Below are 26,388 nucleotides of genomic sequence, written 5' to 3'. Positions count from 1 at the left end.
AAAAAAAAAAAAAAAAAAAAAAAATCTGGTTCCTGTTAGATAACTCGCCACAATTCTCAATTTAAAACCAAAGCTTATGTTACACCATTGAACCAAATCATGGTGAAAGTAAATCAGTGCATCCATACTGCAAGAATGTTTATGTCAAAAGTGTCAAAAACATGTGCTGTTCTAAATCAGGGGGTCTGCATGTAACCGTTATCACTAAAAGAACCATTTGGTCTAGTTTCTTACTGACCAAAGCCCACTGTGAGCTACAGTCCTATTTTATACTTACAAAAATACTCCATGTTTTTGTGGCCATTAAGCTATTTATTAAAAAATAATAAGCTTCTGAATATTTACAATAATGGAATTATAACAAGGTTATGTTTTCTTCAAACAGCAACATTGACTTCTTTACTTTTGACAGCAGCACTTTCAAAATAAAATCCACCCTATGACAAATAAGATTCTGCTGTTGAATCAAATTTTGGCTACTTGACTTGAAAATGCTAAAAGAAAGTCGTGACATTTTCTGTCATTATGTATAGACCAGGGACCTGCAAACTCCGGCTCACGGGCCTCTTGTGGCTCTTTAACCTCTTCATAGTGGCTCTTTGGCTAAAGGAAAAACGAAAGTTTTTTTTTTTCAAGTACGGTACTTGAAAACTTGAAAAAATAATACAGACTTCAAATACTAAGCATAAGCCAAAATTTGGTAAAAAGTCTGATCTTTTATGAGTTTAAAGCACATATTATCTGTCCAGAGTTGCTCTGGGATGATCTGGTCTTTTATTTTGAAAGGAAAACATACGGGATTCTGTCAAATGTAAAAAAATAATTTCACATGCTTAGAAAATGCTAGTTTCTTTTTATATTTTTGTTTTTATTCATGCCATAAAATAAGCATAGATATAAAAAATACATTGCAATGAATATACAGCAGTTTTAGATCAGTGAATCGGATCGTTCAAAATGAATCAATATCGACTATGAATCGTATCGTCAACCTCAAATTGTGACATGGATTGAATCATTGTTAAAATAAATCATTACACCCCTAATATTTAGCCAGAGTAAAGCAGATGTTTCAGGCTCATATTGGTTTTTTCATCTACTGCTTTGTCTCATCCTATTCTGTCTTTCAACAGCGGCCTAGCACTGTAAATCCATGCCGCTTGCTCAGAGCTGTAACCCAGATCCCAGAGCGGTCCTTCGTGCATCAGGAGGGTTTACCCAAACTGCCCGTGCCACCCCTGAAACAAACATGTGAGCGCTACCTCTCCATGCTGGAACCCATTGTGAGTGAGGAGGAGCTGGAACACACACGACAATTAGTGCAGGAGTTCCTCAAGGGCGGAGTGGGCGAAAGACTTCAGAAGGAGCTGGAGAGACGAGCACGGAAGACAGACAACTGGGTAGGTGTTTGGATTTAGAAATGCTTTGTTTATTTTCTTAACAGCAAAGTGAAACAGAAAGACTCTGGGGTTTGTGAGAGTATATCACAAAAGGCAAGTTCCAAAACACATTGAGAGTATTTATTGAAGCAAAACATAAAAACAAAATGCAAAGGGATTTTGTGAAAAACCAAGTTCATCTTTGCTACATTTGTTGAATTATGTTTATAAATGACTATACTCATTTACAACTGGAAAATGCTCAAAACAATTACCAGTTGTCTTCTGGAGGAGCATTATTTTCTTATACAGTATCAGGAGCTCCAGTGCTAAAAAAAAAAAAAAATCACGAGTTACATCACTCACTCTATAGAATTGATTTGTTAAATGTTTCCTTCTAATTATCATTATGGTAAGACAAATATGATGTTTTAAAGACCGTCTCAGATGGAAATAGTGTTTTAAGCTGTTTTTCTAATGATGGAAGACCCCCATATTTTAAAATAGCATTTCTGAGTATTTCTTCATTCAGATCATTTATAAACAGGAGCAGACGAAAATGCCATTGGAAAAAAAGTGTATTTGGGCTGGTCACAAGCTCTCTACCCTGCCACTTGTAGACGATTAGATCCATGGAGATCTTCATTTGAGGTGGTGTCTGGCTCAAGATTTACGGCATAGCTCCAATATTGCTCGCCATTTTTGTTAGATTGGGGGTATCAGAAGCTAGCGAGAGAGAGTGTAAGAAGCTCTTAACTCCGGGTGATGGGGGGGGGGGAGCTCTGCACCAGCAGTCCTTGAGGCGAATTGCTAATGAACTGCTGCCTCTCTGCAGAAACTATGTCCTACAAAGTGACAGGTTTTTGATTTTTTTTGCACAAAAAAGGTATAATCATAATTAAAAGACAACAACAACAGTAAAGTTATGACTACATGAGCAAACCTTTTGGAGTTGTTAACCATATTCAAAAAAGTATAAAATAATAATGTTTAAAACGGCTTTATGTTTTTCCATGAATGCTCCTTTTTTTTCAAAACTGCTGTTTGTCTGTGTAGCTGTCAGAGTGGTGGATGCAGTCGGCGTATCTGGACTGCCGCATGCCATTAGCAGTTTACACCAGCCCCGGAGTGGTCCTGCCTCGGATGCATTTTCAAGATCGACAAGGCCAGATGAGGTGAGAAACCATGAAAAAGTGCTCACTGAGCCTTAATTCTTGTGTTACGACAACTCATTTGAAGAAGTATTTTTTGATTTAGTGTTGTCATAGAACTGTTTCCTGTTTGTCTTTAGGTACAGTGAAAGCACACTCCTATATAAAGTTTCAATCTGTGCCTGGCAGAGTCTCCCCCCCAAAGCTGACGGGGTTATTTAAAGCTCTTTGGGCGTTCATACCATTGCTCAGCTGTTTTTAACTGCTGTGACACATGAAGCATGCTGGGAACTCGGTGGTCCCATGAAGACACAACACAATAAGATCCCTCATTTACCTAACATGTGAAGTCAGATGTATTTTTTACACTTAAAAGCCTCAATTAAAACAAAAAACAACAGTGCGTCTTATAATTTATGGCGCCTTAATTCTGGTTGTGTTTACTGATATTGAAGAAGTACACAGCGTTCTATGAAAATGTCGGTCTGTTTTTGTTGTACAAGTTCCAAACAAGTTGTAAATACGCTGACACAGCTAACATGTAGCGGTGTCAGATTTGTGTTTTTGTTTATGTCCTACTAACAAGGTCAGGAGTTAGCTTAGTCAGAGTAACATTTGTTTTAGTGGTATCAGTCTCAGTGTTACAAACAATGTTGGCAGTTACAGGTTTTGTAAATATGCTAATGCTTTTAGCATAGCTAATGTGTAGCATGTTACAAACAAGTTCTAGAGTTACTTTGAACATAAAGTTTGACTGACTGACAGACTTATCTTACCTGAAATGTTCAGTTATATGTGACAAAAGTTCAAAAATAGACGAGTCATTGACGGTGCACCCTAAAGTGCAGAAAATATAGTGCATTTGAACTAGTATAGCATTAGCTTGAGATTGTCTGTTCACAATGATTTATTAACATTTTCTACTTTTTGTTTGTAAATTCATATCAAAATTAAACACATTATGTGAGCTTCTTTTTATTTCTTGCAGATTTGCAGCCAAACTGATTGCAGGAGTTTTGGACTTTAAAAGAATGATTGACTCGTGAGTTGACCTTTTATCAATACAAACTTTGTGCCCTTTAAAATGTTCATTTTTAGTTTGGAACTTTTAATTTGAAAATACGACATGATTGTGATCTCAGTGAAACGCTGCCAGTAGAGTATTTGAGCGGGAAGCCTCTCTGCATGGACCAGTACTATCAGATCCTGTCTTCCTGCCGAATCCCCGGACCAAAGAGAGATACAGTCGTAAATCACGCTGCAGGGAAGACACCCCCCACTCACATTACAGTGGTCCACAACTTTCAGGTACGCTACAAGGTTGCACTTCTCAGTTTTTTAATCCAACAAACGGTGGAAGAAAACTGTGGACATCTTTCTTTTTTTCCTGCAGTTTTTTGTCTTGGATGTTTACAACAGTGACGGCACACCACTGACGGTGGATCAGATATACATGCAGCTGGAGAAGATCTGGAATTCTTCTCTGCAGACTAATAAGGAACCAATTGGCATCCTTACATCTCAGCACAGGAACACCTGGGGAAAAGCTTATAACAACCTAATTAAGGGTGAGCAGCGTTGCATTTTTTTGGAAAGTACATTAAAAAAGATTTTCTGTTTTGATGTATTATTTAATTTTTACCTAGATAAGACAAATAAGGAGTCGGTCCGTGCCATCCAGAAGAGTATCTTTGCAGTGTGTCTGGACGCTCCGCTGCCCCGCGTGTCAGACGAGCTGTACCTCAGCCGCGTGGCTGCTCAGATGCTCCACGGAGGGGGGGCTCGCTGGAACAGTGGCAATCGCTGGTTTGATAAGACGTTGCAGGTCTGTTTGTGACAGCTCGGGTGAAACATTTTTAGCAGCAGGACTCTGGTACTGTGAGAAAACTTGAATGTTCGTCAAAATCGTCCTCAGTTCATTGTCGGGGAGGACGGTTCATGTGGACTGGTTTATGAGCACGCCCCTGCTGAGGGACCACCCATCGTGTTTCTCATCGATCACGTTGTTAAATACATGTAAGATCCTATCAAATTCAGACGTGTTTTCTTAGCTTTTGGATAAAGTTGAAAAGATTTCATATTTTTTCAACAGGCAGAACATACAACTAGTCCGCTCTCCTATGGTTCCCTTGAACATGCCTCAGAAACTGCGATTCAACATCACGCCAGAAATCAAGCGGGACATTGAGAAAGCCAAGCAGAACATGAACATGTGTGTAACATCAAGAATGACGATCATGTTTTGCTTTTAATTACGTCTTTTTGAAACCCTTCTTTTTGCTTTATTAGAATGGTTCATGACTTGGACGTGAAAGTGCTCAAATTTTCTCATTTTGGTAAAAACTTGCCAAAGCAACATAAGCTAAGTCCAGATGGCTTCGTGCAAATGGCTCTGCAGCTGGCATACTTCAGGTAAGAAGCTACCTCTTGCTGTTAAATGTGTTCCCTAAAATGTGAACGCCATCTCTCTTGTCTTTGATTTGAAGGATGTACAATAGTTGCTGCCCTACCTATGAGAGCGCATCGCTCAGAATGTTTAAATATGGGCGAACAGATGCCATCCGTTCCACCACGGCAGACTCGCTTCAGTTCGTCAAAGCAATGCAAGACTCTACGAAACAGGTAGGGATAGTCCACATAAGCCCTCATTTAGTATCATCTTACAGCAGCACTCTAACATTTCTAATGGGTTGACCAAGATTGATGAACCTTAATATATTTAAAATGAAAGAAATGATCAGAATATATTTGCCTTACTTTACCAATGCATGATAGAATTACAATAAGATAAAACTACCATTATATTCAATGACCTGTTGAGAGTGTACCCCGCCTTTGCCCAACAATAGTTGGGACAGGCTCCAGCAACCCCATAAATCTCGCAAGGGACTCACCAGGTTTGGTAAATACATGGATTATATTAAACGTAATCTTTAAATATCCCTTTTCTTATTCAAAAAATCTGCAAACTTTAATATAAAACTTTACTTCAAATTAAAGTATTTCCATATCTTAGACATAGACTTAGGGTCTTTTCTTCTTGAAACATTTCACCACACATCCAAGTAGCTTCATCAGTGTGACAGGCATACATGTCAAAGGAATCTTAAGCTACGTACACACCAGGGATGTGACGCGCAGTTCACACTGTTCACACTGGACAAGAAGGGATGGGCTTCTTTTTTTTCTTATTGTTTACCAGTGCACCTATAATTAAAGAGGCTTGGTGTGAAATGTTGAAGTGGAGCAAATTTTGCAATTCGGCATTAAATGGAAGTGGTTCGGTTGATTGCTTGTATTCTTGCAATGACAGGTATGGATTACCATCACTTCAGGACAGTGGGCTCGGTTTATCTTTAGTTGAAAAACAGACGCAGACGCCGTCAGGTTCATCACCGTGTCTGGGTTCACTAGTTACACCAAATCCATATGTCACTACCAAACCTGAGTCACTTATTAGTCAAAGTTCGACGTGGTTTATACCATATTCCAGGTGAATACTCTACTCTGATTGGCTGCTGGGTGTGGATTGAAAAGTGTTAATGCACACATAAAAAAGAAGTTTGAGGGTTTTGAATGCAGGAGCCCAAAACACCCATTTATGCTCATTTACATAGACTTCTTTGGAAGTGCAAAGAGTGATGTGAATGTTGCTTTACAATGTTGGGCAACTCAGTAGAGATAGAAATGTCAAGTCAGCATTTGATTACCATAGCAATTAATTTGATTAGAAAATATGCTTAACATATGAAATATGCATTAAAAAGTTTAGCACATGCAGTGCAACAAAAATTCAAACTTTCCTGAACCCAAAAAATGTTATGACTACATACACAAACTCTTCAGATTTTTTTAAGCTTCAAAAACATAAAAGTTGATTGAATAAAAATCATCTGTAAACTTATTTTTTAACTGAAAAACACTTCATAAAAATGGTTTGCTTTGCCTCAGCTGTAACCCTACCACAAAGGGGCGAGGCTACAGGGTAGAACTGAGGTTCAGCATAAAGGCTTTGAATCCGTATCTTTTTCTTGACACGTTTTGCGGTTCACTGAGCTGCACATTTCTGCCCTACAGAATAAAGAGAAACTTGCAACGCTGCAGAAAGCTGTCCAAACGCACAAGGAAAACACATACAATGTAAGCACTAGATTTTTCTAGAAGTGTACAAACAAAACAAGAAGACATGTTACACACTTGTGTTTGTTTTCAGGCTGTTCATGGACAGGCCATAGACAGACACCTTCTTGGGTTGAAGATGCAGAGTATCACTGATCTGACGTCTATGCCTGAGATATTCATGGATACTTCCTATGCTGTGGCTAATCATTTTAATCTCTCCACCAGCCAGGTATGTTTGTGTTTAAGAAAACCAACAGTCTGCTATTACAGTTATTAATTTAAATCATCCTTATCAATGTGCATGTTTGCTTTTTCCCCATCTCGACATCCAGGTTGGCTCCAAAACAGACTGTGTTATGTGCTTTGGTCCAGTGGTGCCAGATGGCTATGGAGTGTGTTACAATCCCATGGATGAGCACATAAACATTGCCATCACAGCCTTCAACAGCTGCGAGGAGACAAATGCTGCCACCTTTGCCCAGGCTGTAGAGGATTCACTGTTGGACATGAGAGCGCTCCTGGAAGACGCTGCCGTGACCAGACAGTGATCCCACACAGCAGCCTGGCTTGCCGGGCTGTGACGGGAACTGAAACTGAATGGAGCCGTTGCCAGAGCTGTTGGCAGAATGCCTCACTGGTGTAAACGTGCAGTGTGCTGAGAAGAAACCTGCTTCCAAAGGTCTGGAGGGGAGTTTAGCGAGAATAATCTATTAAGAAAATGAAATATTTTAATACTTTGTGGGAACATATGTGTTACGTTACAGATCTTTTCTTTGTTAATATATAAGATGTTTGTAGTAAAGCTTTTGCTTTACTCTGTGGATGTTCGAGTGTCGTCTTTTTTTATTTTAATGGTCATGTACAGCATTTAATGAAACAAAGAAGTTCTTTTTACACCATAGAAGTGAATTCTAACTAAAAATACTTAAGTATTCCAAATAGATATTACATTAATGTGTTGAATCAAAAGTGCACAAATGAATATTCAGCTCTGAAAGTTCCTTTGGAATGAAGATAATCGCCATGAAATTCCACTTCGGCCATGTTTCCAGAGGACTGCCACGTGAACAGCTGTAGGCCTTTGAACACGTTGGTTTTTAACACATCCATGTCCCGTATCTGCACCAAAAACACAAGAATGATCATTATTTAGTGTGCGGCAAACTACAAGGTGATGCAAAGACTATTCATACCATAATGTAGGAGGTTTTGGAGGTCGTGGCGTTGAGTTCTAACCCAATATGCAAAGCTTGAATTTTGATCTTCACCAGTGGCGGGGCGCTGATGAGCACTCGGCAGGTGTGGTTGTTGCTTGGCGTTGTTGGATTCTCAAAGGTGCCTCTCTGGGAAAACAGCTGAATGTCACAGCCTGTGGACAATATAAGATATTCTTTCAGTTTTGCTGAATTGGCCGATCTTTGTAGAACTCAACAATTGAAGCACAATAAGAAAAAAAAAATAGAAATGTTTTCTAAACTTCAATATCTGCAATTTTTTTCTACACTGATTAATGCATATTTCTTACCTAGGGGTGTAATGATTCATTTTATTTCATAATTCATGGTTGATGATATGATTCGCGGTCGATATTGGTTCATTTTGAAAGATCCACTGACCTAAAATCGATCCACGACATTTTCAGTCAAAACTTCAACCAGTACGACTCAGAGATGAATACCTGGCAAATCCATTCACACTTTAATTTCATAAAGTTCAGCCCACTGTTTTAGTACAACCTTCTACCCCACTGTATGGTCACACGTCTTTGCAAAATTCAAAGTTTTTCCACACACTGGACTGTAATGATACTTGATCATTTTTTGCTCCCATCACATGTGTGTTGTCCACTGTGATGGCACTTGGTACAGTAAACCTAACGTGTCTCAGTTGAAATGATCAATATTTATCGATTCCCATTTTGAAACAATTTTATAATAGTACAGGCCGACTCGATTAACAACTTGCCTCAGACATTTCCTTCTGGCTTGATTGTAGGATCTAAAATTAATTCATCAATTCAGTTGAATAATCATTACACTTCCTATTCTTACCCTGATGGTGGCTCCTCTTCACATTCTTCTGTGAGCTGTAGGTGAACACAACACCATCTCCAGGATTGAACAGAGTTTGACGCACAAGCAGTACATTGGTTCTGGTCGTCACTTCATTGCCCACAATCTGCTCACATTTCCTCACAAAAACTAGCCGGTCAAAAAAAGCCAAAGACTCCTCTGCAAGAAAAAAGTAGTTATTGACTTCTCCCTATGAGATATATTAATCTGTACACACATACACAAATATACAGTATATATGTATATATATTAAATAAAACCTACTTCTCCTGCAGTTTAAAGAGCTCGATATCACTTTAACGTGGATGACTTCATCAAGGGGTCGACCTATGGAAAGTGTGCAGCGACCGGTTGCGTTTCTCAAGTCCACTGTTCCTGATTCTTGCAGAAGCAGTTGTCCACATGCGCCTACAAAAGGTAAAATGTTTTTGATGGATCCACACTTTAAGATCTTAAAGACTATGAAAAAAATCATATGGGCACTAACTGGTAGGAGGTGTTGGGGTGACCGTGGGCGCCTCGGTTGGAGGTAGATGAACCAGTGAAGTAGCGATGTTGATCAGAGCAGGAGTTGTGACTTCCACGATTGCCGTGGTTTCAAAAGCCACGTCTCCGCACACGCCCATGTAGCAGCCCTGGATGGTGATTGGTTTGGGCATGTGCATGCACAGCAGGGGGCTGAGGGGAGCTGGCTTTGATGGGCCCATGCAGGACACGGCCCTGGACTGGATGCCGTATCCACAAGGAACAGAACACTGAACGGTGACAAGAAAATGTATTTAGAGGGAGAACTGAGATAAATTGGATATTTTTACAGAATATTTTGAAACTATTCTTTCTTTAATCATCTTCTGGAAGTCATGAATCAATAGTAATACAAATATTTTCCATTTTAAAGCAACTATCATATTTCCATCCCATGAATATCACCTGGCTCCATGGCTTCACCTCCCACCTTAAGGTGCAGACTTGCACCAAACAGGGCACGGTCAAGGCGGGTTTGATAGCTGCCTTGCACCTTTCCTCCTGCACCACCCTCTCTTTGCCATGAACATACTGAACACAAGACACGTTCCTGCGAGCTACACCCAGGTCACAAGACGCAGAGCAAGACGACGTACCGAGTACCTTCCACCTGGATGAGATAAACTAACAGTTAGGTAAATCTTCCTTTAAGAAAATAGTCTTGGTTTGTGGGTCATTTACTTAGCAGGACAGCTGTGTGTGTTACATGCAACCACTGATGTGGGTTTTGGCAAGTCGCTGCAGTTGGAATCCTCCACCACCTCCTCCTCTTCCTCTGCCTCTCCGGCGCAGTACAGAACCCTGTTGGCTACTCCTCCTCCACATGAGACACTGCAAACTCCTTGCTTATAGCGCCACCTAGTTGTTTAAATATGAACAAACAGCTGAAGTGTGCATTATGGCACTTATAGTATTTACCCTACATAGCTTATATACATGATGCGTTTGATGCCTTACTTTGGAGGACAAGGCAGTGTGCCACAGATCTCAGACTGCGGCTCAGGTTTGCTAGAAGCATCACAGTTAGAGTCAAGGGCCCTTTGTCTGGTCTGGTGATCCATACAAGAAAAAAAAATCTGCCGAGTTCCTGCAGCAAAAGGTGAGGTTACACATTAAAAAAAGTGTTTTTTTTTTTTTTTTTAGGGGAGTAGTTTTTGAAATTATTTTAAACTCACCGTTGCCACAGGTCTGAGTGCACTGGCTGATAACAGGGCTCCACACATACACAGGAGCCTGTCTGGAAGGTGGCAACGAAGTAGACTTCCGCCCTTCCTGGTCACATGAGAGACGGCGTTTCCGCATGCTTTTTGACAGCCAGAAGCATTCAGGATACATTTTTTCACTGCTTTCTACCTCACCTCCCCCTTTGAGTCCCAGCCGATAGGACAAACATCAACCACACAGGTCACAGAATCAGACGGTTTGAGCTGTTTTGCACAAAGACTTTCATGTACGTCAACATCTACACCGTCCTCTGTCCGGACGCATGACACGACACGTTTTGCTTGGCCTGGCCCGCACACCACAGAACAGTTCCCTGGCTCTGACATCTGCCATCTGTGAACAAAGAAAGTAGTGAAATAATGAATGAATATCATACAATTTGAGGGAGTACTTGCAGTGGCTCAATGCTGATTAAATTATCTGTAACAGCATGCCTATTAATCTTAACAAAGTGTCTGTCAAGACTCCAGATCTCCATTTTTTTCTTATAAATCCCTGAAATATGTTTAAACTACCAGCTAGCCCACAATCCATTTTTCCAATTCTTTTCTTCACTGGTTTACTTTGAGATTTAAAAAAAATCTTTCTGTATTCTTTAATAATTTGGACTAATAGATGTGTATTTGTCCACTTTTGGATCTGACCATCTACTAATGTTAGGTTGAACATGAACTTTACCTGGCAGGACAGTTTTGCAGGTTGCAGTTTTCAGTGGTGGAAGGGGCGTTATCAGTGGAGCATGCAGCGTCAGAAACCTTTATCACATCTGATCCCTGTTTCTGAACACATCGCACAGGACGCACTCGCACTCCTCCACCACATGAGGCGCTGCAAGCTCCAAACTTTCCTGCCATCCATCTGTAAAAAGAAGAAATCAAACATTTGACTTCCATTTGGACTTGAAAACAGCCGATTTGAGGTTACACCTCACACCTGGGGGGGCAGATTGAGAGCTGACAAGTTGTGGGGAGTGGGGCAGCTGGAAGAGGGGCCGAACAGTCATTTTCATTTAAGCGGCTGTTGGTATTTTCATCCACACAGATGTATATGTGCTTTTGAACACCTGTAAAGATAAAAAAAAGAAAATGGAACATTGCATTGTAGTCTTAGAAAATAATTTACAAAAAAAATGAATCAAATGTAGGACAAAGCCACACTTTTGCTTTGTAGTCTTTGTATTAGATATAGAGCAGGTCAAGAGAAGCTTTGTTAACCATTGATGATGCAAGTTGTTCCACTTGAAAAGATGAGAGATGTAATGTTCATCATAGATACATTTCATCTGAGAGACAGAATGTGAAAAACTATTCCATGAAGTCAAATTGCACGATCTTTAACTTCCTGAGACCAAGGTCAATTTTTGAGCTAAACTTCTACATACACAGTCACGCAGAGCCCCAGTTAAGCAGAATTAATTACAGTGGTATTATAGTCCAGAATGTGATATCCATGCATGTGGATGCCAGGTCTTCAGAGGTTAAGGAATATATTTGTATAATGGTGCAGAAAATACGTATTCAGATCTAGCCAGGTTTCTAATCATACATGGCCCCTTTCATCCTCTCCAAAAGCAGCTCCTAAGCATGATGATGACGCCTCACTGTGGATAGGGTGTGTAACTCAGCATTCTTTATCCTCCAAACACTGCGTTTATTCCAAAAAGTTTCAATTTTGGTCTCAATATGACTGCATGCCCCCCAAATTCTCCTCTGGATCATCAGATGGGTGCTGGGAAACTTCAGACAGGTCTGTACACATGTATTACTGATACTGTGGTCCCAGCTCTTCTCACTTCGTTGACCAGTTTCAGGTGTAGCCTTTAAAGGCTGTTTCCTCAACGTTCTCTAGAATCATTTGTACTCCACCAGGTGACATCTTTCATAAAGCTCCAGGAAATCATACAATATGATTTCTTGTTTCTTTGTTTATATTCTGTCTCTTACAATTGAAGACTATCCATGATGAACACTATGGACCTCTTGTCTTTTAATGGGGGACTTCTTCTAGAATCAGAGACTGGCAAATATTTCGCTGCCCCATTGTATCATTTGTCAGCCAGAAAAATCCGTATTACCATATGTATTGTGTCATTTGAAAACCCTTACTTTCTAAAAGTATCAAATTGGTGTGTGCTAATAACGAACCGGCCCCATCCATTTAATATAGGAATTAAATACTGTATAAAACATTACCTACCGGCTCCACAGGTCACCGAGCAGGAGGTTGTGGAACTGACCCATTTTCCTTTTGGTTTATAACTTGTTAGATTGCTAGTTTTGTTTGGCACATAAAACTGATAGCTAACATTTGGGTTTGTCCTTTCACCATATTCTTTTCCATATTTACGATAGATCTGAAATCATACAACAGATAATAAATAATTTAAGGTTCACATTTAGTTTACACATTGGACCACAAGTTCTAATTTTTTGTTTGGATTTTTTCCACTCCTGACCTGTACTTTTATTTCTCGTTGTAGCGGTCCAGGCACCAGCACCTCCTCCATCTCAGGCAGAAGGTCGGGTGTCAGGTGGAGAAGGTACTTCAGATGGCTTTCATCCAGCAGGGAAGGATGTGTCATGTTCAGGGCCATGCTACCTTTACCAGACACAATGTACTGATCTCCAATCATAGCAGCTGTGGATACAACACACCTAAGAGGTTTGTTCATCATGCCTCAAAATGTGGTTGCACCATAGATTCTTACCCATGTGTGTGAAGAGAGGTGCCCTGTTGATGATATGAACCTGCGTTGCATTCACTGGCAGTGTCAGGAAGGTTCTGTATTCTGAAACATTTATGTTTGTCCCAGAATGAATCAAAAGGTTGATCTGCTGTTTGAAGGAGTTTATCAACTTACCTCTAGCCTGACCATCAGTGTAGGAACCAGATGTCAAACTGCAGGTCGATCCGTCTCCACCACAAACTCCGCACACATCGTACGCCTTCCCAGAATGCAGCACACCATCACATCCAAACAGCTATGCAAAGATCAGAAGACTAAGAGAGGGAAATGGGACTCCAAGCATCTTTAATGTCTCTTCTTTACCATGCATTTTCCTTGTAGACAAGCGGCTGTGGTGCCATAAGAAGGTGGATTGTTAAACTCGCAGCGAGTCCCATCGATGAACTGAGCGCCACGACTCACTATGAAGTTCTCCCCGTCCGACTGGCACATGTATCTGCACTGCTCATCCCCTGGTTGACGAAGAACAAGTTCTAGAAATAGTTTTCCCCTCTGACAAGAGAGGAATGAGTCTTTGGTGCCTACCTTTAGCAAAACCAAGAGCAGGGATCCACGTGTAAAAAGAGGCCGTGTTTGGCAGCAGGTAAAGGGGCCGCAGATCTGTTTGGGAACACTGCTCCGCCATGAAATCCAGCTGGGTTCGCTCACAAGGCTGCATGACGGGTGAAAATCAGAGACTGAAACAACAAGCTGTTTGAAGCCCTACATAACACTTTTAAAGTTTAACAGGCTAAATTGATAAACTAGATCATTCTCAGTGGTCTTTTTAATGTGATTATGCCATTTTTAGCCCAAATTTAGAAAAAAACTGTCGTTTTTTTAAGATTTATTTTCAGCAGTAGTTCATTTGAAATTCGCCTCTGTGTTGCGGGCGGGACTGTTTTTGCAGAAGTATAGAGTCCAATCATGATTTTGTTTACACTTTGCTGCTAGCTTACAGCCCCTCACAACCCCAAGCTAACATTACCGTGGCCAAAAAAATGTGAGCAATATCTGAGCTATCCAGCTGTACAGTTTTGAGCTAGATGGCAGCTCAAACGAGGAAAATGAAGACATTATTGGATCTATTCATCTGCAAGTGGATGTATCAGAACTGTAGCGGAATAGAGACTTTGGCCCGCCCATGGAAGTTACTGCATTAAAAACCCAAAGCTTTTTCAAACTGCAGATTTTAATCTGCTCCTGACCCATAAAGAAATACTCAAAAATGCAGTTTTAATCTAAAAGTATTTTACATATGGCCTATATTACAAGACAAATGTTACAAGAGCACATTAATATGCAAAGTTTTTGGTAAAAAAAATAAGGTTTATTCCTTATATCTTTGGTAACTTTTAACCAAAAATATTATAAAAACGTGACCATGTTCTAAAAATGATTTTCAGTGTTTAGCTGACATGTACAAGAGGTGTCATCAAAATCCCCGTGGCTTACAAAAGGTAAAAATCACAAAAAATAAAAATAAACAAAAAAATGTGTAAAAGTCTAAATTAAGGACAATTTAGACTTTTACACATTTATAGATCCTTTAAAAGTGTTTGAAAAGAAAAAAAAATCATGCTATTTTACTTTTGGTTCTCTAATAATTAAAAGCTAATAAAGCTCGACAAAGAATCACATCCGTTGTCTGAAAAAAGTAATTAACTATCAGCAAAAAAGAAACAACATATTCAAGAACATCAGAGCAACACAAGTTTTAGCAACTTCTCTGTTTAAAATATACATATCTGCATGTTAAACACAGACTATTTAATATTTGACTGAAACAAAATAAACCGGATTTATAAAGAATCTGCTTTTATCAACTTGATTTTTATCCACTACTTTTCTTTTTCTCACTTGACAGAACACATGGGATCCTCTCATTCAAAGAAAAGATTGAATTTGACACATCCTTTATCTCCATCCATGCCTCACAGCTACTACTGACAAGCCGGAGCCTTTTAAAGTGAGCTGTGGAAGTTGTCAGGGAGACATCCTGAGCGCTCTCTGGTTTGTCTTGTCCTCTCACTGCGTCTACAAGATCTGAAACTTGGGATCCTATTAAAGCAGTTGAGGAGTGAAGCCCAACAGACCAGCATCGACATAAATTTAGGCTTTATCTGTTTATCACACGGTATAGAGGTTATAGATCATAAATTGCTGTTGTTCAATATTATATACTTTGAGACTTTAACACGAGCTTACAGGAATATATGCTAGAAAATATTTTTTTTAGTCAGTAGCATTAAATAATGATAGAAAATATAGAAAATCAATTTAATTAACAGTTAATGTATACGTATTTGCTAAACATTTTGCCAAAACATAAAATTTCACAATTTTGACTTTTTCAATAAATTAACATAAAATAAAAGTCTCAACAACTCTTCTCTTCTCAGCAGAACTCTACATACTATGGATTTATTATTGTTTTTTTGGGTCATTTTCACATTTTTGAGCTTTTACTTTTTAATGCTTAAAACTGAGAATAAAATCACAATCAAAATTTTTTTAAAAAGTTCTTCCATATGTCCATTTATCTTTTCTTATCAAACCTCCATGCTGGAGCCTATCCTCGCCCCTATTCAGTCCTGGACAGGTCTCCAGTCTGTTGCAGACCGCTACATTTACATCTAGGGAGATTTAAAAAAAACTAACCTATAAGACATGCATGTCCAAAGTCTGGCCTAAATGAGGCCTGTGGACTCCAGTTATAACAATCCATAACATGTGGCCCTCAGAACTTTCTAAAAAGTGTGCGAACTATCTCTTGATTATGATTACATTACATAATGAGAAGTTGACATTAGGTGGCTCAACCTGTACTTGACCTTCAGAGCCTTAAGGGCCAAACAATAAAAAATAACTTTACTTGTTTCTGTTATTAAAATAAGATAACTATAAGTTTTTTTTTCCTGTTAACAAGATTCACATTAAGACATTTACAGTGAGCATTTAATAGTGAAAAACAGACTTTATTTTCATTTTATTTCTGGTCTTCAAATCAGAAATTCACAGTAATTTTGTGTATTTAGTTTTATTTTTGTTGTAAATAAAAAGTATGTCATTAAAAAATATGTTATTAAATTCTTTATTTGCAATTTCTGTTATTATAAGGGTTCAAATAATGCAGGCTGACCCCTCTTTACAAAAATTTTGGACAGCCCTGCTTTGAGGCATGTTTTTAGACAGTTTAAACCCACACATGCATGAGGAGAACATGTAAACTTCAGACATAAAGAACAGCTAGGATTCAAACCATGACCTACTTGCTATGAGATGAGAGTGCTCACCACTACCCCACTGTGCACCCCCTCCTCCATATGTAAGTTGCTAATTAATGCCTTTCTTAAAAGGTGATGTTTACCATTGTTCTTGAAAGGCTAAAGTGTCAAAGTTTCTAGAATTTTATCAACTTCTCTTCGCTCCTGGGGCTAAAGAATTCTTTTGAAAGTCAATGTAGCCCACCCCCCGAGTTTATCTGTACAATGAAAAACAATGTTGTACCAATGAAGGGTAAAAAGCCTTTTTAAGAGTGTTTTTAATTTATCTTTATCATATGTCCAACATGTTTATAAAATTGTGCAATTTGACTTGCATTTCCTTTAACTATTATTTTCTGTCATTATTGACATTTACTGTATATCATAAATCATGTTCTCTTTCATAAATACAAGAACATTGGCTGGGAATGAGACCAGCACATAATGGAAGTTTATGCTGCAAATGAACTAAAGGTTGAAATAAAAAAAATGTTGAGATCCAGAAAAATACAGATTATATAATTAGGTCAGTGGGACAAAACATATACTTTACTGTGCATTGATACAAGAATACATATGAAAACCTTAATTTTGGGCTCCTTATGAACCTTTAAACCTTGTCTAATTCTTTACATTAGAAAAATCGACTGCATTGACCTGTGCTGCATTTAGAGGCCTCCTGTAAACATAACCTGTAGGAACTTGCCTGTTGGTTACAAAGTTCAGCCTGAATGTTTGGACCTTCACAAACAGCTCCTCCAAACGCAGGTCTGAAAATGAGAAGCCTTTTTAAACAAACGAAGCAAAAAAAAAAATTGTCATTTTTTGATCTTCCAGGACGTTTGTCACCTTGGGTTGTTGCACTGCCGTGTCCGCAGAGTGACCCCCCCACCGCAAGTCCGGGAACAGGAAGAGAACTCGGTCCAGCTGGACCAGGATCCGTGCACCACAGCAGAGGAGCCCAGATCCTCCGGGGACACACAGCGCCCCTTCAGACACCACTACAAGAGGAGTTGCAGTGTACATGTCAGTGACACATCTCTGCTATAATATCTGCTCTGAAATGACTCACTAACCATACAAGCAGCAGTACCTGATTAGGAGCACACTCTGTTCCATCCAGCAGAGGAACCAGGAGGCGTTTGCAGGAACTGTCGTCATCAGGGTTCACGTGGCAGGACAGAACTCGACAAGCTGGCTGACGGGGAACAAAAACATATTTATCAACCTAAATGTGCCAATGAAACGTACACATACTTGTGTTTTTAAATGTGTCATCACTCTAATATACCAGGTGGCATACCAGGTCAGGATTAGTGAACGAGCAGGCTCTGGCAGAGCTGCCGAAAGCTATCCGGCACTGGTCATCGACGCCGTAGTACAAGCCAGGCTTCCAGTCCTGCAGGGAGCCCTCCATTGCAGGGACGTCTTTCACACATTCTGCTTTCCCTTCACTAAAAAAAACAATTCAAGTGACAAATCAATCAAGTCATACTTCATAACCCACCAACAGTTCAATCTTTGAGATTTAACAGGAAATTAAAAGCAAGATGCAATATTGTGAAGGGAATTTGGTGTTGATGATTGTTGTTGTAAAGCATTTTCATGCACAGCTGCTGTGAACACCTGAAAAACGTGAGGAACTGCCGTCTGCTGCACGCCGACCAGGTCAAATCAACGCTGTTGTAGCCCCCATCGGAGGCCATCATGAATCCGCTCCTGCTGCAGGTGTTTCCCACGCCGTCGTGGTTAATTCCAAAACTGAGTGGAAAGAAACATATTTTTAAAATAGGCCTATATATAAAAAGAATACCTAACTTAAGAAAATATTATTTCAACTTAAAACTTCAAAGGTACAATTTTATATGTGAATATCTGATGAGAGATTTTAAATTTTGAGTCAGGGTTCAAGTTTTAAAACCATATACTTTATTCACTAGATCAGGAGGCAGAAATATCCCTAAAGAAAACAAAATTCTAACAAAAAATTAAAAACACACTATCTCATAACACCCTAAACCTAAAAAAATGCATTAAAAACTGGTGTAGAAATTCACCTCCTTACATACAGTAAAATTCTCCTTAATAAGAAAATGCGACAAGAACATGTTAAAAACAAAATCTTCATTGGAGTTGGCCTGTAAGGAGAGTTTGGATCATGCTTCTGAGATAGGGATCTCAGAAATGTGTGTATCAAATATGACATAAATGGTTATTTAGGGTTAAAGTCAATAGTTATCTTAGTTATCTTTCATCAACTCATCAAAAAATCTTCACTGTATGTCCTGAATAGATAACATGAAAAAGTGTTTACTTTCAAATTACTTTTAAAAAATCTATTATAAGTTTTAATGTTTGATAAATAAATGTAAAAATATTATATTTAAACATAAAACAAGACAAGGAAAGGATGAACTCCTGTTTGCACATTCTGTCCTGGTTTTAGTCTTGATGTGAACTGGATCTATGGGAAAGTGCAGCACTAGAACCCTACCCTATAATTTGAACCACATTACGTTCCCTCAAAATGATTAGAAAAGTACTTTAAAACTCCAGACCCACAAATTAAATCATTATTTAAAGGGCATGCTTGCTTTAATGACTATAATAAAAGACATAATGCACAGATGAAGTCTGTCTTTTACCTGTGGCCAAGTTCGTGAGCAATGGTGATCCCCAGATCAAAGCCTGTGTCCTCTGTGATCACACAGCTCCACTCACTGGAGCAGGCTCCCCCCAGCTGTGCCACTCCTCTGACCTGCTTATTCCCATTGGGCAACACCAGATCATACCTGTATTAAAGCATTACCCGGTTTGTGTGTACACACAGCACAACAGGTCAACTTGCAGAACCGTCGCACACATGGAACCATCATACCTTGTGATGTAGAGGAGGAGATCAGCGTGTAGGGGGTCCGTGTCGTTGGAAGGGTTGATCCTCCTGCCCCAATCACAAACACTTTTGAGAGAGGAGGTGATGTTGTTGGACATTTGGATCTCAGGCTGGAAGATGAAGCCCAGAAATGTCACGTGGAGTAAGAAACCATAGAATGAACAAAGTTAGAGACAGTTGTTTTCGGAAAGAATCATTTTTAGTCAAAATAAAGCTCTCGACTCACTTCTGGCTCTGACAGGATGATCATGCGGACCAGATGGACCCTCATGTTAGCACCTAGAGTGATATCCCTCAACAGCTCAGAGGCCTGTCAGAAAACGCAAATAAAAACTTAGTTTATTACACTTTTGACTGAGGTCTGCTACCTGTGGCTCCGGAGCCACATGACCTCTCATTCATGGATCTCTGATTGAAGAATCACAAAATAGTTTTAACCTTAAAAAGACTGTGAAACAAAACAATCAGGCTCCTGACTACAGTACCCACAATTCATCATGCAGAAGGACTTTGTGGTTTACCAAAATCATACATGTTGAGAGATTTTTGAGCCTCATGTTCCACAGAAAATCAATTTAAGGTCAATAAGCTCAGCCAGAATTCATACTGACACACCAGATTTTAAGGGGGACTGTCTATTATTAAGCAAAATTCAAAATGTGTCACATGGTCCAAAAAATGCAGTCAGGGTCAATTAATTAACTCAGATTTAAAATTAGTTTGTTAGATTTATAAGTTTATGGCTGAGATGCACCATCAACAATAAAATAAATAAATTACTGCAGACATTACACTACCTACTACCATTTGCTGCTTTGAGAAGATCTTATCTGATATGGGGGGTCTTTTCATTTGAAATGCAGTCATATGAACCTCTGTCAAAAGTTATTCATTATTTCGTATCATGGAAAAAAAATATCTCAATGTTTCTGTTTGTTCATGCAAAAAAATAGTGTATTTATATTTTTCATGATCGTGATAATAACATAAATGCAAATTTGTGTTTTATTTTTCTAAAGGATGAAGTAAGAATTTGGGTTGTTGTCGGTGAGAAATCAACCCGAAAGTCTCTTTAAATGTTGAAGACCACTAGAGTAACTACACTTGAGGAAATTTGCTTTCTTGAGTTGCACATCTAAGGAAATTCTTCTCTTTTTAACAGAATCTCTGGACTTTTAATACTGTGTAGAAAAACGTGCTCAGACGTACAATATTAAGGTTGGTGAGGATGTATCTCTCTGTATCTTGCTTGTGGAACTGCTGGACGTCGGGCCCTACCACTACCAAAAGCTCCAGATGTGTGATATCAGGCATCACAGCCGAGCGATGCAGACGGACACCCCCTGTGAGAGAAAAAAAAAACACATAAACACACATTAGGAAATGTTAACACCTTACAAGCCCTAATGTGTGAACATACTTAAGAAAAATAATAAAAAACAAACACAGAAACGCGTCTCTATTTTCTGGATGCATGTACCTGATATTTCAGCAGCAGAACTGGAAAGATGTTTGTGATTGCTGGAAAGAATAACAGGTTTCTGAAAGAAAAAGAACACTATATAACAGCAAGTGGTGTCCAAAGTGTCCACTTGTATCTTAAATATTTAATATGATATTCTATTATAGGTGAAACTCCCATAGTTAGAATTAAAATTAGGTTATAGTGATAAAGTAGCTTTTTCTGTCAAAAATACTACGATATTCAAACTGCTGTTTCAGCTGTTTTTTTTCCTTCTTAATATTTTACCTTTAAATTCTGCAATTATTATTTGTTTGTCAACTGCAACTCAAAATTCCTCCAGAAGAAGACCTCAGGTCTGAAGGTTGCAGGTTCAGTTCCTGTGTACTTAGGTGACCCCACATTACTCCCGGAGGTCGTTCTGGTGCCTTCCGTGGCACTTTTGCCACAATCAGTGACTTACTTACTTAGAAAAGTGCTGCGTAAGTATTTAAGTTTTGTTATTTTGAAGCCATAATCTCGTTTTTTCTCTTAGCTTTTTAGTTTTAACTGAACCTCAATTTATTCCATCTATTTTCAAATACCCCAAAAAAATATTTAACATGACAAATAAAGAAGTGAAATCTTCCTAAGTTACAGCAATCAATTAACACAATGAAATACCTACTAATTTTCAAAAGGCTACAGACAGTTGGGGCTGACAAGAGAAACGCAAAAAACGTTAATTTTTATTAGTCTCTGGCCTCTTTTATTTTTTTTTCTACTTTACAATTTGCTTTATTGGTTTAACTTTGAAAGTGTTTTGTGGCAATGCCTGATATCCATCTGTACAGTACAACCCCAGCTTCTTTTTTACACACATTTTTCATTATATTACACAATAATTTTACAATGAACCAGGAACTGACCATAAAAAAACTAAATTTTGAGTTCTAAATTTAGTCATTTTTCTAACTTGCAAATTTCTAAAAGATTGAGATCAAATAGGTTTTATTTTTTATTGCAAAAGATCAAACATTCCTGCATCATTGTAAACAGCCGGTGTAATTGTTACCAGTGAGTTCAGGGACTTTTGACGGGTAATTGCAAAAAGTAAAGTCAGGAGTAGTGAGAGCATTTATAAACATTTAGAAAAAAGTAGAATCACTTACCAAAAAATAAAAAAATCAAATAAAATAATAAAAAAAAAAAAGTTTTATTCACTATAACTACTTAAAGTGACTTCAAAAGGTTAAGTGAAGTACTACATTTAGATTACCTGCAAATAATAAGGAAATATCCTATTATACAGTTTTTCTTGATGTCAGTTTACAGTTGAAGAGTTCAGTGCACTTTGTTAGCCAAGCGGCAGCCTCCCCTGTCCCAGACCTCATCTTTCCCTTTAAGCTTCCTCCTACCTTGTCTAGTAGAGTTGTCCTTAGAGCGTTGAAGCCAGGCCACAGCAGCAGAACACACAGAGGAGCCATCAAAACCATGGCTGCTCTGAATCCGTTTTGTATATATAATATATATAATCCTAACCTGCTCACACAGGACAGAGCCCAGCACAGGGGGGTATGAGTAACATGTGTTTAAGCAAACAAAAGGGGAGGGTAAAGTTGATGTGCGTCACGTGACATTAGCCTGAGTGTGGACTGAAAACACAACACTCATTGGTTGACCTCTTTTGCCTGTGAAATGACTAATATTTGAAATTTCTTGCTTTACATCACAGCTCGACTACAAAAAAATTAAAATAAAACTTTTTTTTTAATATTTCACAAATTAATACAATATCTGATCTAAAAAAATCTTCTTGTTTTTAAAATAATGTTGAAATCAAAGTCAGAAAAATTTTTACCAGAAAAATATTGATGTGTTGTTACCTATTTTAGCCATTAGAGGGCAGACATGTTCCTCTCAATTTCAACACAAAGCAATTACCCATTGAAGATAATAAATATTAGAGATAACCTATTGAAGTTAATAAAACAAGTGTACTTTTCCCCCAAAAATGTATGAGAAAAAGTCTTCTTATTCTCATTACAGGTGAAAAAGAAATCATGAAGAGCTTTATGGGCAAGGATACTACTGAAAGTAGAAATGACCAGATATTACTATAATATATCAACATTTGGATTTAGATCTTTATTGTCATTGTCACTGGTACAATGACGATCAAAAAGTGATCCCTGGTCCATGAAACTCTCATGCACTAAAACAACTATTTTTCATTGTAAAACTAAACAAAAATAATAATAATTATGCACAAAAATGCATGCAAATTGCAAAATTTGGTCTCTAAAAACAGGAAATTAAAAAATAAATTGTTGTTAAATAAAAGTAAGTTACACATTGAAAAATATTGATACACAATTGATAAGTGTAAAAAATAAAAATAAATTTAAAAAAAAGAAAAAAGGAAAGAAAATTTGAAAAAAAGACAACACCTCATTACTATGAATTTTACAAAGATCTTGTATTCTGTCAGCTTAATTAAGTCACACTCAAAAAATGTTCTAAATCTTTACAGAGGTGCATCCAATTTAATATTTATTCTCTCTGTAAATCAATTTAAATTATTAAAATACCTATTTGTCTTATTTAAATAAAAAAAATGTACATTTGAAGTTCCTTCACCATCTTCTCTGCCCCTTTTCCCCATCCTTCCCTGAGGGATACACTTTTTCTCCATGTCTCTAGGACTCCAGTTTCATCTGGTCTTGGTCTGCCAGATATCTGCCCATTGTCAGTCTGAATTAACAACTTGTTGTTAGAGGCATTACACGGCAGCAAAGCCTCATAGCCATGCTGGATTTAACGAGCACAACAGACCGGAATAAGTGTTGTTGGATGCTGATCCCCACGTCTGTTAGCTCAGAGGAGGGCAGCTATTGTATATTTATGATGTCCTAAATTATATATAACTAGCCATATGGGATACTCGAGTGGGCACGGCAGATTACGCCTCGGGAAAATATCCTTTGGCTGCAGTTTTGGAAAAGGCGGGGAAAAAAACGTTTTGATACTCGCTATGACATCCTTGAAAATGATTTATACGGGTTGCAGGCGGAAAAGTTTTTTGACTCACACCTTTTTTTTCCCTGAATTTAATTTTTGCTGCAAGGCTTGGCAATTATTAGAGATCCACTTATGTAAAATGGATTCAGTTTGTAAATTATAGGATCCTCTTTTTGCCATTCTGTCCACCTGTTACAATCTGAAGTATTGTCATACAAAAAACTGATCAATTATTATTAAAAGTGCACCACAAGTTCAACAGAATGTCTTCAATAAAGCTAGAGCTCCTTTCATGTCACTGAAGCTGCATGCAAAGGTAGGCATGTGGCTATTTATAAAGCTGCCAAAGTGATGGACCAGATGTTGACTCGAACGTACAGCCGTGTAAAAATAGCACCATCTATTTTAGGCGCACGTCTCTCTCGGTCATTATTGTGTTTGTTTATCTCACTCTATAAGTTGTCATTTAACGACATCTGTAAACCCATATTCACGGCTGCTGATAAAGCCCTTCCTGCCTTCCTGGATGACTTTTTTTCCCTCTGCAAATGAAGACAAATAATGTGGCGACCCCATATTGTCAGCCATGGTGATGATCACCTTTCAGCCTCTCCAGATTGTAAACCTGTTTTAGAGCGGCAAATCACAGCAGTGACAGACATTGCAGGAGCATTTAATGATACTCTAATGCAGATCATTTGTGAATTGTGACCACGACACAGCTACTGTGCAGAATCCCTCTTGAAAATAAGCATTTTTTTGCATGTTTTAGTAGATTTTCTTTGTCGCTTCAGAGGATTCTGCTGTAGGTTTTGCTCTGTTCTGAATGTAAATGATGATCAGCTACCTAAAATGAAGGGTAGGAGTCCCATGCTGCACTGACATGTGTCTGGATGTGTGGGCCTCATTTAGCAGTGTTTCTCTGATAAATATGTGTGGGAAGCCTTCAAATGTGCTGCATGTTCTCCTGCGCCTTCTATCAGTGACACAGCCGTAAACAAAAAGGAATGTAAATTGTGCCCTGAGGTAATTGCAATTTAAAAAAAAAAAAAAAAAAAAAAANNAGCAGCTTTAATGCGTTTGCTTTCCAGTGAAAACGCCCACATCCTTAGCGCAAAACACAATGGTGTTTATGCAAATGGAAGTTTGAAATTAAGGTCTAATAAACTGGCAGGGAGAAAATGTTTTATGTTGATATTCTTTGCATGTAGAAAAAAAAACATGTATTTAAATATGCAGTTTCAGTTTGCAACAGTCAAATAAATAAATAAATAAATAATCTTCTTTACGTTGTTTTTCTTCTACTTGAAGCCTGGCTTAGTTTTTTTAAGCATGCTTGTAGAGCTGAATTGCCGAAATGGCACAGAATGTGAAACTGTCCATGCCACAGGCTACAGAGTGATGCTCCAGCTGCTGTTTACAGACAAATATACTGAGTTAAGATTCTTGTTTACATGCTGGTGATAAGAGTAGAATTTAAATGGGCTGCACTTGAAAAGAGCTGACAACAAGCTTTAGATTCAAGCGTTAATGAAAAACAACTCAAATAAAAAATATATATTTATTTATTTGATTGCATAATTTATGCAGCCTAATAAGCAGCTGATACATGCGAAGACAAGCGAACGCTCATCTTTCAAACCCATGTTCTCCTCTGCTTTTGACAAAATCAGTAACGAATGTGAAGTAATTTGGCAAATTGTCTCTCAGGAGGAGTTGCATTTCACACATCAGCAGCACTAGAGGGCTAATGAAGAAAACTACTCATAAAATCATCAGCATGATGTTTGTAGATGCAAAAGGGAATCTTTTATTGTGAAGGGATGCAGCTCTGAAGAGCAGCTTGCAGCAGAACTTAAACTGGAGCAAGACTCACAATCTCAGAAAATGGATTCATCAACATGAATGCATGATAAATAAGGGGTGAAAAATTCAGAATAAGAATGATGTAACTTGTTTCATTGAAGCTACAAATGTTTGTAATTGAAGGTTAAGGTGTGAAAAAAAGATACCAGAGACTACTAAAGCTACTTCAAGATAGAATAGTCAGAAATAATATAAAATATAACTGATAAAGAAAATGTGAATGAACACCAGATAATTTTAAGATGAAATAGCTGTCATCTTGTTGAAGAGATGCAGCCAAAAATCTTAAATGCTTACTTTCCCCATTTTAGTAATGGTGTCCTTCAAAGCCCTGGACATTCAAAAAAGTTCCTTCAAATTTTTAAATTACTGTCACAAATGAATATTTTGTGGGAATAAATAAGTATTTTGTGGCAAAAAATAGCATAGAAGGCACAAGCATGCATTTTGTGCACACAGATATGTATTTCAATATCTGGTAATAATTTGTGGCCACAAAATACTATTTTGTTTGCACATAATGCTAATTTGTATGCATAAAATGCTAATTTGTGTACCGAAATACAAATTTGTGTGCACAAAATCCAAATTCATACCAACAAACTATGAATCTGTGCACACCAAATTCTGACTTGCATTACCAAAATAGTAATTCCCACCTGTAAAACACAAATCTGTGTAAACAAAAAGATAAATTTAGGCC

General features: G+C 38.2%; 2 protein-coding genes across 6 annotated transcripts in view; one reads left to right on the top strand and one right to left on the bottom strand.

Annotated features, from left to right (window-relative positions):
* Positions 1-7,473, top strand: part of zgc:154046 (uncharacterized protein LOC562075 homolog) — an 8,676-nt gene extending 1,203 nt beyond the window's left edge. Inside the window, exons 2-14 of one of the 2 annotated variants that reach the window (XM_024274944.2) lie at positions 1,134-1,400; positions 2,436-2,554; positions 3,519-3,572; positions 3,673-3,838; positions 3,924-4,098; positions 4,177-4,355; positions 4,446-4,546; positions 4,623-4,742; positions 4,820-4,942; positions 5,017-5,152; positions 6,608-6,670; positions 6,744-6,881; positions 6,985-7,473. In XM_024274944.2, coding sequence (XP_024130712.1) covers positions 1,134-1,400; positions 2,436-2,554; positions 3,519-3,572; positions 3,673-3,838; positions 3,924-4,098; positions 4,177-4,355; positions 4,446-4,546; positions 4,623-4,742; positions 4,820-4,942; positions 5,017-5,152; positions 6,608-6,670; positions 6,744-6,881; positions 6,985-7,200 — 1,857 coding nt within the window. In that variant the 3' untranslated portion in view covers positions 7,201-7,473. Of the gene's footprint in view, positions 1-1,130; positions 1,401-2,435; positions 2,555-3,518; positions 3,573-3,672; positions 3,839-3,923; positions 4,099-4,176; positions 4,356-4,445; positions 4,547-4,622; positions 4,743-4,819; positions 4,943-5,016; positions 5,153-6,607; positions 6,671-6,743; positions 6,882-6,984 lie in introns of both variants that reach the window. The other variant, XM_024274942.2, reaches the window with a different exon arrangement.
* A 106-nt stretch (positions 7,474-7,579) lies between these two features.
* Positions 7,580-24,867, bottom strand: adamts13 (ADAM metallopeptidase with thrombospondin type 1 motif, 13). Of its 4 annotated transcripts, none has more exons than XM_024274939.2 (29): positions 22,217-24,025; positions 20,838-20,898; positions 20,567-20,700; positions 19,584-19,667; positions 19,343-19,467; positions 19,110-19,256; positions 18,091-18,225; positions 17,768-17,918; positions 17,558-17,662; positions 17,314-17,465; positions 17,171-17,234; positions 13,745-13,871; positions 13,523-13,671; positions 13,334-13,454; positions 13,181-13,261; positions 12,929-13,110; positions 12,670-12,826; positions 11,407-11,536; positions 11,152-11,331; positions 10,608-10,806; positions 10,425-10,521; positions 10,207-10,336; positions 9,931-10,107; positions 9,655-9,859; positions 9,212-9,479; positions 8,989-9,132; positions 8,704-8,883; positions 7,846-8,021; positions 7,580-7,771 (listed from the first exon to the last, which is right to left on the bottom strand). In XM_024274939.2, exons 1-29 carry the CDS (start codon positions 22,292-22,294, stop codon positions 7,616-7,618), a joined length of 4,095 nt encoding a protein of 1,364 aa, XP_024130707.1. In that variant the 5' UTR covers positions 22,295-24,025; the 3' UTR covers positions 7,580-7,615. The 4 variants fall into 4 exon arrangements, 3 of the variants coding, with proteins under 3 accessions (XP_024130707.1, XP_024130708.1, XP_036069529.1); XM_036213636.1 differs by lacking the exon at positions 7,580-7,771 and adding an exon at positions 8,178-8,268 and having other exon boundaries at positions 7,883-8,021; positions 22,217-24,865; XR_004948452.1 differs by lacking the exons at positions 7,580-7,771; positions 7,846-8,021; positions 8,704-8,883 and having other exon boundaries at positions 8,991-9,132; positions 9,680-9,859; positions 22,217-24,867.
* Positions 24,868-26,388: the final 1,521 nt, after the last annotated feature.

The sequence above is a fragment of the Oryzias melastigma genome, linkage group LG9 (genome assembly GCF_002922805.2).
Source record: "Oryzias melastigma strain HK-1 linkage group LG9, ASM292280v2, whole genome shotgun sequence".
In the NCBI taxonomy this organism is placed as follows: Eukaryota; Metazoa; Chordata; class Actinopteri; order Beloniformes; family Adrianichthyidae; genus Oryzias; species Oryzias melastigma.
This window is presented reverse-complemented; position numbering and strand designations above follow the sequence as displayed.